This window comes from Asterias rubens, chromosome 1, assembly GCF_902459465.1.
Source record: "Asterias rubens chromosome 1, eAstRub1.3, whole genome shotgun sequence".
NCBI classification, from domain to species: Eukaryota; Metazoa; Echinodermata; class Asteroidea; order Forcipulatida; family Asteriidae; genus Asterias; species Asterias rubens.
Genome location: NC_047062.1, coordinates 17,357,752 through 17,370,686, shown reverse-complemented (window position 1 = coordinate 17,370,686; position 12,935 = coordinate 17,357,752). Strand labels below are relative to the sequence as shown.

General features: G+C 39.2%; 1 protein-coding gene across 3 annotated transcripts; it reads left to right on the top strand.

The window, feature by feature from the left end:
• The first annotated feature begins 90 nt into the window (after positions 1 to 90).
• On the top strand, positions 91 to 12,426 carry LOC117290217 (HHIP-like protein 2). Of its 3 annotated transcripts, none has more exons than XM_033771479.1 (9): positions 91 to 186; positions 1,040 to 2,127; positions 2,743 to 3,074; positions 3,931 to 4,060; positions 4,941 to 5,083; positions 5,718 to 5,799; positions 6,189 to 6,277; positions 8,877 to 8,963; positions 9,414 to 12,426. In XM_033771479.1, the coding sequence occupies exons 2-9, from the start codon at positions 1,052 to 1,054 to the stop codon at positions 9,737 to 9,739; spliced, it is 2,265 nt and encodes a 754-aa protein (XP_033627370.1). In that variant the 5' UTR covers positions 91 to 186; positions 1,040 to 1,051; the 3' UTR covers positions 9,740 to 12,426. The 3 variants fall into 3 exon arrangements, with proteins under 3 accessions (XP_033627370.1, XP_033627388.1, XP_033627379.1); XM_033771497.1 differs by having other exon boundaries at positions 8,749 to 8,963; positions 9,414 to 9,571; XM_033771488.1 differs by having other exon boundaries at positions 8,680 to 8,963; positions 9,414 to 9,571.
• The last annotated feature ends 509 nt before the right edge of the window (positions 12,427 to 12,935 follow it).

The following is a 12,935-nucleotide window of genomic DNA, read 5'->3' as shown; positions in this document are numbered from 1 at the left end:
ACCGGATCAAGGCGCACGGGAACAGCATGCAAGAGGGCGCTACATAGGGAAATATCCGGGGGAGAAGAAGGAGGTCAACTCTCGCAGTCAGTCAATCATCGGGCAAAGTTCAAATTAATTGATCAGGTGATGATGAGATGTGTTAAAAAACAAACAACGGTTGAGCGAATGGTGTAAGTTGTGCGGGTACGTATTCCCTCTCTGTGTATTTGCATGGTAATATGTTCTTTTATTAACTGAGATCCTATTTTATTTAGTGTTGCCTTTTAAATAAGTGGTCAAACTTTAACACTTCTGAATGAAAAACAATGACGTAACAAATTGTTTCATACTGACCGAAAGTCTGAACTTTTGTAGTTGGAAAGAAAATCCATGGTTGGTGTTCTGTTGTTTTTTGTACAATCATTCATGGGGATTGTAGGAAATGGAGGAGGAAGTGATAACTTCTGTCCTGGTTCATATAATTAAGGGACGACATTTACTGTAAATACTTGTGTATGAACCAAAATAATATATCAAATCAATGGACATGATATTGATGGATTGTCAATTGATTGTCATTGATAATGAAAGAGCCTAGACTATAGAGAGCAGAGGTCCCTTGATAGTGCAGCCAACTTTGGAAAATTCATGGGAATAGTGTGGTGGTGTCTGTTTCATTTATTACGTTTATCGCAATTACCGCCTGACTGTCAGGCGGTATATGCGATAAACCTTATCACTACAGCCACAGACGCAGTTGGTTCCCACCATGCGTTCCCACTGTCAATGTTCTTGAGGAATTTACCATTACAGCTTTTGACGGTTTCAAAACAAGTAATGCTGTAGGGCCTACTCAGTACTACTCAGCTAAAACTCTCACAGGTGACGTTTTTGTATCTTTTATGACAATTTTGCCTTAAACTATCCAGACACAAACCAAACTATGACCCTACCTGCCCTTTAATTATAGAATTCAAAGCACCAGTCGTATGCTACATCTACAAAAATTAAATTATATGAAATGAATGATTAAACTTGTATACCCTCTTTTTTCCAGATCGTAATCATCATGGCAGTGGTGAAGACAAGCTCAACAAAGCTTTTACTCTCCTTTATCACCATTGTCTGCTTAGCGGTACTTGTTGATGCCCATCCACAATGCCTTGATTTTTTCCCGCCATTCAACTTCAAAGCAGACGACAAACCACAATTCTGCACGTTGTATAATACCTTTGGTTGCTGTACTGTGAGCATGGATTCCGAAATTGAGAAGGAATTCAACAGGATCGCCAGTGAGTATAATTCCATGTCCGGTGCCTCACCGAATTGCTTGGAGTTCCTGAAGGATATTCTTTGTCAGCCCTGTTCTCCGTACGCAGCTCATCTTTATGATGCAGAGGGTAGCCAAGAGAGAACGAGACAATATCCTGGACTGTGTCTTGAATACTGCACAGAGTTCCACCAATCTTGCTCGGACATCATTCCCCTCATCATCAATGACCCGATCCTCCTTCAGGCCGCACAAAACTCAACCGCTGATTTTTGCGCAAAGATGGCCATACCAGATGTTGATTACTGCTTCCCTGACGTTTTGAACAATGAAGATCTGATAGAGTGGGCTGATGACGCCGAGTCTGGTTCTGGTCTCAGTCAGTGCTTGTGTCTGGAGGAGTTTGCGAATGGTCTGCGTAATCCACTTCTCGCGATTCACGCCAACGACAGCACGCATAGACTCTTCATAGCAGAGCAGATTGGAGTCATCAGCGTGTTTCTTGAGAACCGCACAAGGCTAGAAGAACCATTCCTCGATATCCGCGAGACTGTCTTGACCTCCGATAGGCGCGGTGATGAAAGGGGATTGCTCGGTGCGGCCTTCCATCCGAACTCTGCCGAGAACGACAAGTTTTACGTCTTCTACAGCACTGGGGACAACAGCGACCAGAAAGTTCGCATCAGCGAGTTTACCATCCTGCCTGATGACAGAAACAAGGTCAATGCCTCGTCAGAAAAGGTCATCCTAGAGGTCGATGAACCCTATGCAAATCACAACGGAGGTCAATTGCTGTTCGGTCTCGATGGTTACTTGTATGTAACGATCGGAGATGGAGGAGCTGCTGGTGATCCTCAGGACAATGGTCTGGATAAGTAAGTATGCGATAATCGCAGCATAATAAAGCTGTCGAACACAACCTGACAACCATTTGGCAGCACGTTTTATACAAATTTTGCTTTGGAGAAACACATCCCTTTCTAAAGCATCAAGTGCAGTTTATTTAGATAACCAGGGTTCGATTTCACAGAGAGTTAGGACAAGTCCTAACTTAGGACTATTCCTAAGAGTTATTACAAACTGAAGGCTAGTCCTAAGTCAGGACCAGTAACTCATTTTAACTCGATATAAGGCTAGTCTTTTTGAAATCTTTTTGAAATCCACCCCTGACAGAAGCGGCAGTGTGTGACTTAAAGCCAATTAGTGTTTTTTACTAACTGCCTTTTTCACCATTGCAACCCCCGTCGTCTACATATCATTTTGTTTCTTGGTCGCCATTAATTTTTGCCAAACAGAAACAAATTTTAAGCACAATATTTTTGGGGAAAATGTTTTTCAGAAACATTCCTCTGTGGAAGTTCTTGAATGTAGCGTTTCAAAATCTATTCAATTCAATTCAATTCGCATTTATTTCCACAAACATATTCCCCCATTTCTCCTTTGTTAACATATTTCTCTGCACTTTTCTCGCTTGTTTCTCCGTCATACAGGAGCACCCTCCTTGGTAAGATCCTTCGCATTGATGTTAACCACGAGACTGATGGCATGCCGTACAGCATCCCACCAGACAACCCATTCATCAACGCCAACGGAGCCGCCCGTCCGGAGATCTACGCATATGGGGTGCGTAACATGTGGAGGTGTGCGGAGGATAGGGGAGATAGGGAGACAGGGTACGGCAAGGGGCGTATCTTTTGCGGTGATGTTGGCCAGAATGCGTTTGAGGAGATTGATATTATCGTGAATGGAGGGAACTATGGCTGGCGTGCTAAGGAGGGATTTTCCTGCTACAGTGATAGTCAGTGTACAGATGAATGGCTTGGTGAGTCAGTTAAATGGATTGAGCTTTTCTTATAGCTTACCCCGACCTGCTGAAATCTTCCAAACTCATTTCCCCCTTGTTTTGATCAAGCTTCAATCCCGGCCATATCTCGTTGGGCCCTGCCCCCGTGCCCCTGCCCCCGTACCCCCGTTCAATGTTGGCTCTTTCAATGTTGCTTCTCATTGTGGTGTCTGCACTCTTATCAACATTGACCGGAGGGACGGGGAAAAGAATGATTATTATCACGCCCTGGGGAACGGGGAATGTTTATTGTCACGTTGCGAATTGGTGGCCCAAGCATTGCGACCTGGATTGTATGTTAGTTCAGTAACTACACAGTCAAACGAACAATGAGGCTAGGCGCATCATTCTTATTCTGACCTAATGCTTCACAGAGGTAGCAGAGGGAAATCGCTCCTTGCCCGTGGTTGATGCCTTGGTGCCCCTTGCAATGTTCAAGTACAAGTTTTGATTTTCCATTTTAGAGATGCTGTTTACTAAAGGAGAACTGCCTTGCCCTTGTAAGCACCAAATATAATGCCTCTTATACTGGATAATGATTTTCCATGGCTGTGATACAATTTCCTAGCAGTGCAAAGGTCGAGGGTTCACATCCCACCCAAGTGATTTGCCTGTGGGTAAAAACCAAGTTCTTTACAGTTTCCATTCATAGTCTCCATGGATTTCAGTGAATAGAAAACACTGAAAATGTTAATAAAAGGTAAAGGTGTTTTCAAAAGCAATGTATTTCTTAGTTTACAAAGAAAGTGACTGTGGCATTCGAAGTGCTGACGTGCAGAAACTTTTTATTTAAAAAGAAAATTAAATTTTTTGACATTTGTTTCGATATCCTCAGAGAATGAAGTTCTTCCAATTCACGCATATCCACACACTGTTGGCAAGTCGGTCACTGGGGGCTTTGTGTACAGAGGTTGCCAGTCACCCAATCTCAATGGCAGATACATATACGGTGACTTTGTCAATGGGTAAGTGTCGTGATGTATTCGGATTGAGCGTCAGTCTAACCATGAAATTACTGGACGATTTTGGAAGATCTTTGAAACTAGAATTTTCTAAGGGGCCATTCAGAATAGTCACTGTTAAAAACAGCATTTTTTGGTGGAAATTCTTTTGACCCACCCTACCACCGCAAATATTGATTTTTAAAATATTTAATATCTTTTTAATAATAATAATAATAAGACGAAGATGTGTCATCTCATTGACATAGCTGTGCCAGGTGATATAAGGGTAGCTTCAAAAGAGATGGAAAAGATCGAGAAGTACCAGGACCTGGCCAGGGAACTTCGTAAGATTTGGCAGGTAAAGGTAAAAGTAGTCCCCGTGGTGGTTGGAGCACTTGGCACCATTCCCAAAGCACTGGGGAAACATCTAGATGAAATAGGGACAATTGTGAGGGTAGATCTGTTACAGAAGGCAGCGCTTTTGGGAACAGCGAGGATCCTGAGAAAGACCCTTGAGATTTAAGGCTACGGGACGTAGCCCGGCTCGAGGAGTTACCGGCACAAAGGAAAATGAGATCTTTCTTTTGCATGCTGTGTTAAAATGAAATAATAATAATAATAAATAAGACTTGTAAAGCGACTTTCCAGAGATACAATGCGCTGTTTAAGAATGCTACGAAAAAGTCAGTTTGTGGGCGAGAAGAGAACAGATGTGTTTTTTATTTACACTTGAAAGTCTGGAGTGAAAGTCTGGAAAGTCTATTTAACCTTGTACTGTGAACAGTGATTCCAAGGAGGAACATCATTTATTCACCACTATTTCAAATTGTGTCCAAAGTGGACTTTTGAAATCTTTCAAAGTCACAAAATCTGTTGTTCTTAATGTTTGTTTTGATTACAGGCGTCTTTTTCAGCTGACTGAAAACAATGAGACGACTGCATGGGATAATCAAGAGATCTGCATGGCTGATTCATCAACCTGCTTGGGTAGCCTTGTTAATAGTTACCCCAAAAATATCCTATCGTTTGGTGAAGACGAGGCGGGTAAGCTGCGGATATATTTATAAATCCAGACTTGTAGATTGGGTTGTTATTGAATTCTGTGGTTGTGATAAATACGGTAATGAAAAAATAACATATTTGTGGTATTTTTGTTGGATGTTAAAGACCTACTTGAACGATAAAGGGCAACTGCTGATATTCATTTAAAATGTTTTCAATCAAAAAGGAAAATGAGTTCACATGAGATGAAGCAGGTTTGTGTGAAAAACTATCATTTTGAAAACCCTTATCTGGGGCTTTTCAGAAAGATTTGCGAAAGCCCTGTTTTGTCATCACTCAAATTATGTCATATGTCGAAGCTCCATTTTGTATAGCCGCTTTGTAGCAGTATGGAGGTATAACAAAGCAACATCCCATACATGACTTTAAAATACAAATCTGTCATTAGTTTGACGCACTCTGTCATCGACAGAAGTGTTTCTAGTTTTTCCAAAACCTTGAGGTTGTGACCTAATTTTTGATGATCAATAATTATATAAAATTTAGAAGTGTACAAATATCATTACAGTTAAATGATAAACAAGTACTTTATAATCAAGTTTGAAAAGCATTCCCATTCAAATATATTCATTCAAGTTGCTGTTCAAAATAATAGATCCTTTTTGGTCATTGGTAGGTGAGGTTTACATCTTGGCGACTAACTACGCTTCCACAGAACATGACGGAGGGAAAGTTTACAAACTGGTAGATCCAGGAAGGTTAGTAAAAAAGAAATCAGTGATCAGTGTTTTTTGTACGGTAAATTTTATTATAAAAAAAGATAGTAATAATAAAATCTCAAACCCAAACACCCTACTAAATTTGAGCATGGAAATCCTCCTCTTTGTGGACAATACCAATGGAGACATTGCTGAAACATTAAAGTCCAAAGAATGTGAACAAAGAAAAGGTCAACAAACATGATTACATCTGGGTGAAACAACGTTTGGCAGACGTGGGGGGGGGGGGGGGTTGCGAACAAGGGGTGAATGTAGACAAAATGTGTTTCTCTTTCACATCAAACACCTCCCATCAATAAGTTAGTTTTGTTTTATAAAATGAATATTTGTTGTATAAAATTTGCTCTGTTGTAATCACTTTGTTTTAGGAGAGGAAACCCAGCTGAGTGTGTTACTGAAGACAGGAGGGAGTTTGAGGTTACCAGTCCAATGATCCCATTCATTCCAAGTACACCAAGTAAGTCAAACTCATTGCCTGGAATTACACACAGGCCACGGAGGTCATAGCCTCCATTGCCCCTGGTGCTGGCCTTGGTGCCCCTTCAAAAGTTTCCCATTGACTGTAAGATTTTCCAATGGAAGTGCCCTTTGCAATGGCCTTGCCCTTTCAACATGTTCAAAGATGAAATTCCTGGCCTAACTCATTGCCTGAGAGAAGTCATGTTTGTAGCTTCATTGAGGTCAAAGCCTCTTGCATTTCTCTGGTGAATTGGCCTTCAGGCCTGTATGTATGCTTCGTTTTTGAAAGGGCAAGGGCACCAAGGCGTTTTCTCCTTAAAGTAAAGGGCACTCTACGAGGAAATTGTAAATTTCAAAGGTACCAAGGCATTGACCAGGGGGTAGGAAGCAATCACCTTCGTTGCCTCTGTGAAGTATCAGGCCTAGGTCTTGGTATGAGCTTCATAATCAGAGAGCTTTCAGAATGAAACTAATCATGGGTGGTCAGGTTGGGATAGTGCTATCTTTCCTCGCCTTCCACCTCCAGGACCCCAGTTCCAATCATGCCGGCTGGGGCACTACATGTGGATTGGGTTTTCAGTCTGTGTGGGTTTTCCCTGGAATATTTCTCTGGGGTATTTCCTCCTACCTCTAAAACTGAAGCTTGCTTCCTTGCTTAAATATGAACTCTCTCTCATCTATTTTTTGTTTGTTTTGCATTTCATAATTCAGTTTGAAAATGTACAAATTTTCAAAATAGCTCCACATAAAAGTTTCCATGAAATTCCCAAGTACATACACGTACAGGATTACTATTCTGTAAGCAGTAAAACATTGAATGTAATATTAAAGGGATTGGTTGGTAAGGATAAAAAACATCATAGTTTAATCTAAGTCTGAAAGCTCACTGATAATGATGTTCAGACTAGAAAAAAAAATTCTGCGAAATATTTCCTCCTGAACTAAAGTCATATTTGAAAAAGCTGGTTTCGGTTGTTACAACTTAAATTAACGACAAAGTGTTTACATGCAGTAAATTGTGCATGGTTTTTCACTGTTATCTCCTGACTTGCACAACCGCTTCATCCCAAATTTTCACAGTTTTTTTTTTCATGTATATGGCTGATCACACAAAACCTGCGACTATTTTGTCAGCTCATTCATTCCTGTATAATATCTTTAATAGCAGTATGTGTTTAATGCTAATCTTATGAATGCATGTAAGAAATAAAGCAAGTTCCACAGACAAGCTGATTTATACTAAGCTTGCTTTCGTTACCTTTCCAAGCATGTATTGCCTGTGCAGCAGTTTGTGTGCAGCAGTTTGTGTGTCAAAAGACTTTAATTTTTTTTTTCTTTTGTTTTTCGAGTACTGCATTCTTTCACACGTGAAGATTCCAAGATTTACCTTTGAAAAACAAAACTTTAAAAAAAACATTGATGAGTGAGATTTTCAAACAATATCAACGACTGAAGTTGATCTAATTTGCATGGCATTGGAAGAGCGATAACTGTCGGTAATCACTGATTTCTGTATAAGTTTGGTTGGCGTCAAGATGGTTTTATTTCACGCAATTTTTGTCATTTGCATTCAATTTCCTGCTTTCTTTGGGTTTTCTAACCAATCAATCTGGGGCTGGATATTCAGCAAAACTTTTCCCGTGCTTTAGAATGAGAGTGCTCTCACAAATGTTTCTGAAGCTGTAGTAAAGTTGGTTGAATTTAAGAGAATTCAAAGTGCATTGATAGAGATATATTTTTTATATTGGTTCAAATCCTGCTCTAGTCAATTTTTCTTTGTTCAACCCCAATTCATTTGCAATTTACCCAGTCAGATTCCCTTGTGGTTTAGTATTTGTTCAACCCCAATTCATTTGCAATTTACCCAGTCAGATTCCCTTGTGGTTTAGTATTTGCAATTTACCCAGTCAGATTCCCTTGTGGTTTAGTATTTGCAATTTACCCAGTCAGATTCCCCTGTGGTTTAGTATTTGCAATTTACCCAGTCAGATTCCCTTGTGGTTTAGTATTTGCAATTTACCCAGTCAGATTCCCCTGTGGTTTAGTATTTGCAATTTACCCAGTCAGATTCCCTTGTGGTTTAGTATTGGGTATTTATATCTTGTTCATATTTCGGGGGTAAATATATCAATTTTACAGAACTCATCATCTTTAGAACTGGTTGACAGTTTTTTTTTAATGGTTTGGATAAAACAAAGTAACTCACTTCCCCGGAATTTAAAATCCGTTTCTGGGACACAAACTATGAAAACTCAGCGAGTCATTTGACTGAAGCCCAGTTCCCACTTCTTGCGAATGCGCAGCAAATATTCGCATGAACCGGGCTTTATTTTGGAAAGCAGGTAAATCAATTATTTGAGAAATTTGAATCGTTCAAAACATTGTGTATGACAAACACAGCTCCAGAGCATGTAACAGTCACACTAACGGTAACAGCTAGCACTGGTAATGTAGGCGACGTCGTTACAGATGTTTCAGGCAAAGCAACCCATGTGTGCATCCCAAACCATGCTGCTTTAACCTTTGTTGTCTGCGTTGCCATGGTACTGACCCACATTGTCTCATCATCATCAATGATGTCATCGTCCGCTCTGCAGAAGATCAGCGAGCCAGGCCGAGGGTCTGCACTACCGGGGAAGACCAGGGACTCGTCAACAATCAAACTGTCTGCTCGGCAGACGTCGGTGAGTGACCATGGTTAATATATACACCAAAAGAAAATATCAAGGTTAAAGGCACTGGACACCTTTGGTAATTGTCAAAGACCAGTATTCACTTGTGAAAATTTTTACTCAAGGAAAAACACCCTTGTTGCACCAATTTGTGTGCTTTCAGATGTGCCTAAAAAAATATTGAAATACTTCAGGCCTGAAGCCTTTTATTTGAGCAAGAAATTACCTCTTATTCAAAAACTAAGTTACTTCAGCGGGAGCTGTTTCTCACAATGTTTTATACTATCAACAGCTCTCTGTTGCTCGCTATTTGAAATGTCGACCTTTGAATTTTTAAAGTGACAATTCTGGGTTATTTTTGGGTTGGGTTTTACCTGTTCTTGAATACCTATTCTCTACATTTAGACATGAATGATAACTTCTTCCATTTTCCTTCACCCCTCGCCCCGTCCCACCCCTCAGTTCTTGCAGGTCAGGTTGTCTCCACCAAGCTGTTCAGCCGGAACCGTCGCGTCACTTTAAAAGTCCTAAGTCTGGATTACCGTGCGAAACACGTCCCTAAGGTCCGCAAAGAGCTCTCTGTTACCATTACCTGCAAGGCCCACCGCTGTGACTGCCCAAACCTTAAGGATGGGAAGTTGTATTTATTGAGCGCAACTTACCAGAAGACATGGAATCGTTTCATTCTGAACACCAACACCTTCTGGAGGGACTGGCATTGGTATCTCTCCTTCCAGGTCAAAACTTTTAGCAGAAAATGTCAGAATGTTTCAAAGCAGCAATTCTAAAAAAGGACGTCTCTGCAAGTATGTTTCATTTTAATTTTTAGATAACAAATCCTGCCGATATAATCAGCAGAAATTGTCAGAATATTTGTAGGTAGCGTCTCTAATAAGGACATCTCTGTTAGTATGATTTAGTTTAATTTGGGGGGAAAACACATCCTGCCGATAAAATCACCCACCGAGTTTTTGCCTTAAACCCTAGCAGTGCCCTGTTTGTTTGTTTGTTTGTGTAGGTGATCTTCCTGCCAAGGTAACTCAGCAAACTCACACTAGGGGATATAAACACCAAGATGGCAACAGCCAATCTCTCTCGTACAAACATTGGTTTAACATCTATGGTTTTGAATTGCATAATGATCAAGAAATTGTGATTCAGTAACTAGATGACCACACTTATTCTAGGGTTAGTTTGGTAGGATTTGAACCCACAACCTTGTGATTGAAAGCCCTGAAGTTATGGTTATGGTTATGGTTGATAGTTGTGTACCCAAATCAAATATTTCTGCCAGTTAGGGTATGAAAATTGGCCCAATGCAATCGCGTCCAACACTGCTAGGGTTTCTTAATAACTTTTAAATAAAACAAAATAATATTTGTATATAAATGAACAATAATGAAGTACTTTTTATAGCGTTACTTGATCAGCTTTATGATTAAATATCTGCAGATGATTGTTTTTCTAATAATGTAAACAAATTGAAATACCTATTTTTATTATACAAATGGATATATTATAGTTGTTATAATATGTATTTTTTCAATAAATAAAGCAAATCAGACAGTAGGAAGTTTGTATAAATATGAATAATGACTTAATACATCTCTATTTTCAGGTGTTATATATTAACTACAAGGTATTCTCATAGGCATTCAGGTACATAGAGTTTCTTATATTGTATGATGGGGGTAGATTTCATCTTGAGTTAAGACTAGTCCTATCTCGAGTTAGGACGAGTTACTCGTCATAACTTAGGTCTAGCCGTGCGTTTTGTATATCTTCTAGGACTAGTCCTAAGTTAGGACTAGTCCCAACTCTATGTGAAATCGACCCCAGAGCTGCCAACTTCCTGATTCTTGCAGAAAGTTCCCTGAAAATAAATCATTTTCTTTTTGACTGCTGAAAATGTTTCTTTTTAGACTATGTTAGTCTCATGTGTATTAGAACCAGGTTGTTTCTTTTATGCATTAAACCAATGTATGTGGGACTGTAGTGGTTCCAAAAAAGTTTTAATACGCGCACGACTTGCATTGGCCCAATTTCATAGAGCTGCTTAAGCAGACAATATTGCTTATTGCTTGCTTAGCATAAATGAGCAGCCAGTCACAAACTGCACATGAGACATGGTATCGTGGCTGGTAGCCTTATTCTAGTAAGCATAATTTTGCTGTGCTTGGCTACTTATTTGTGCTTAGCAGCTCTATGAAATTAGGCCCTGGTCTAATATGTTCAATTTTGATTCTAAATAGCTCCCTGATGGTAGTACAAAATTTCCCTAATTGCAAAATGCAAATGTTGGCAGCTCTAAAGAAATCCTTTTTTATTCTTGATGGTAAAGGCTCGTCATCAGGGTATCACATTGGCTTGTTTTCATAACATTGTATTGTAGTATGTGCAGGCATTTCACTAATTCCAGCTCAGACCACAACATGTGGTTGTGTTTAATATTGCATGATTCACTTTGGGGTTTTTTTCATCATAAAAGGCATTGTTTATTAACAGAAATGTGATTTGCATCGGGGATAAATAATATTGATTTTGGTTTTTACCCATTTTCCCATACATATGTAATCCATGGAGTTGCTGACACTTTTAGGACTGCGGTCTACCTTTGACATCGGTCATTGGATTTTTGCGTTCACATAATTCCCTCTGAGCACTAACGCTCGCAGAGACATTTGTGACATGTTTACGCAAGCAGAACCTAGCCCTGGTTAACACATTGACAACAAAAATTACACTTAATTATGTTTTAATGTCTGGTATGACGGGTTAATATAAATAGCAGTATCAATGTTTTCAACTTTCGTTTCTTTTAAAGGATTTTGAAAAAGAAATGTTCAGTCAAATATGCACGCCAACATGCAACATATTTTCACTTAATCATTTATCATTTTATAACAATAATACCAGTGGCTTCTTATATAGTGCTTAGTTTTTAAAACCCATCACTCAGTGAATCTCTTGGTGCTCCAATATTCAGTGTTTTTTTTCTGTAAGGTATATGGAGTAATGAGACATCTTTTCCTTCACGTAGAATAATGGTTTACAAGGTGCTGTGGTGCAATATGCAGCCAATCAAAGCAGGAACACTTGGGCAAACCCCTTCTCTTTAACAAAAAACCCTATTAATTATTACCCAGGCAAGATTTATAGTTTTATATAAAATAAATTCTAAAGTTGTTAAAATATTTTGATTTAGTTTTGTACTGATTTATTTTGAAATAAAACAAAATTTTAAAACATAATGTGGTCTGTATGCTTTCTTTATATAGAATTGTTCTTGTTTTGATTGTGCTTTGTTGGTCGGTCAAAAGTACAAGATTAAATTGTGCAAAGTGAGAAAACAATAATCGCTAAATATAAAGCAGCTAATGTTTCTCTCAAACTGAAGCTAGTTTCCGATTCAACCTGGGTGTGATCCCTGGTTACACGATAGTTACAGGTTGAATGACTGTTCACTGGCACCCCCCCCCCCCCCCCAACAACGATATTGACAAAATAGGGAGACCACCCACATAGGGCTAGATAGCTCAATTTTTTTGCTGCGCCTTCAACACCCAGCAGGGTGGATAAGTGTGCATTATGAGTCTTATTATTATTATTATTAATAATATTATTATTAATAATTAATTTGGAGGTCACAGGTTCAAGTCCCACTTCAGTGAATTTTTCTTCGATCAACTCCAAATTATTTAAACATTTACCCATTCAGTCTCCCGTGTGATTTATTAGTTGATACTCATTAAGATTAAAGGCAGTGGACACTATTGGTAATTACTCAAAATAATTTTTAGCATAAAAACTTACTTGGTAACAAGCAATGGAGAGCTGTTGATAGTATAAAACATTGTGAGAAACAACTCCCTCTGAAATAAAAGTTTTTGAGAAAGAAGTTATTTTCCATGAATTTGGTTTCGAGACCTCAGAATTATATTTTGAGGTCCCGAAATCAAGCATCTGAAAGCACACAACTTCGTG

What these genes read in the sequence shown, in the direction of transcription:
- LOC117290217 (XM_033771479.1), top strand. Translation starts at nt 1,052, where the DNA reads ATGGCAGTGGTGAAGACAAGCTCAACAAAGCTTTTACTCTCCTTTATC. An exon ending in AAACTGGTAGATCCAGGAAG is followed by an intron (nt 5,800 to 6,188) that starts GTTAGTAAAAAA and finishes ACTTTGTTTTAG; the next exon opens with GAGAGGAAACCCAGCTGAGT. An exon ending in TGTCTGCTCGGCAGACGTCG is followed by an intron (nt 8,964 to 9,413) that starts GTGAGTGACCAT and finishes CCCACCCCTCAG; the next exon opens with TTCTTGCAGGTCAGGTTGTC.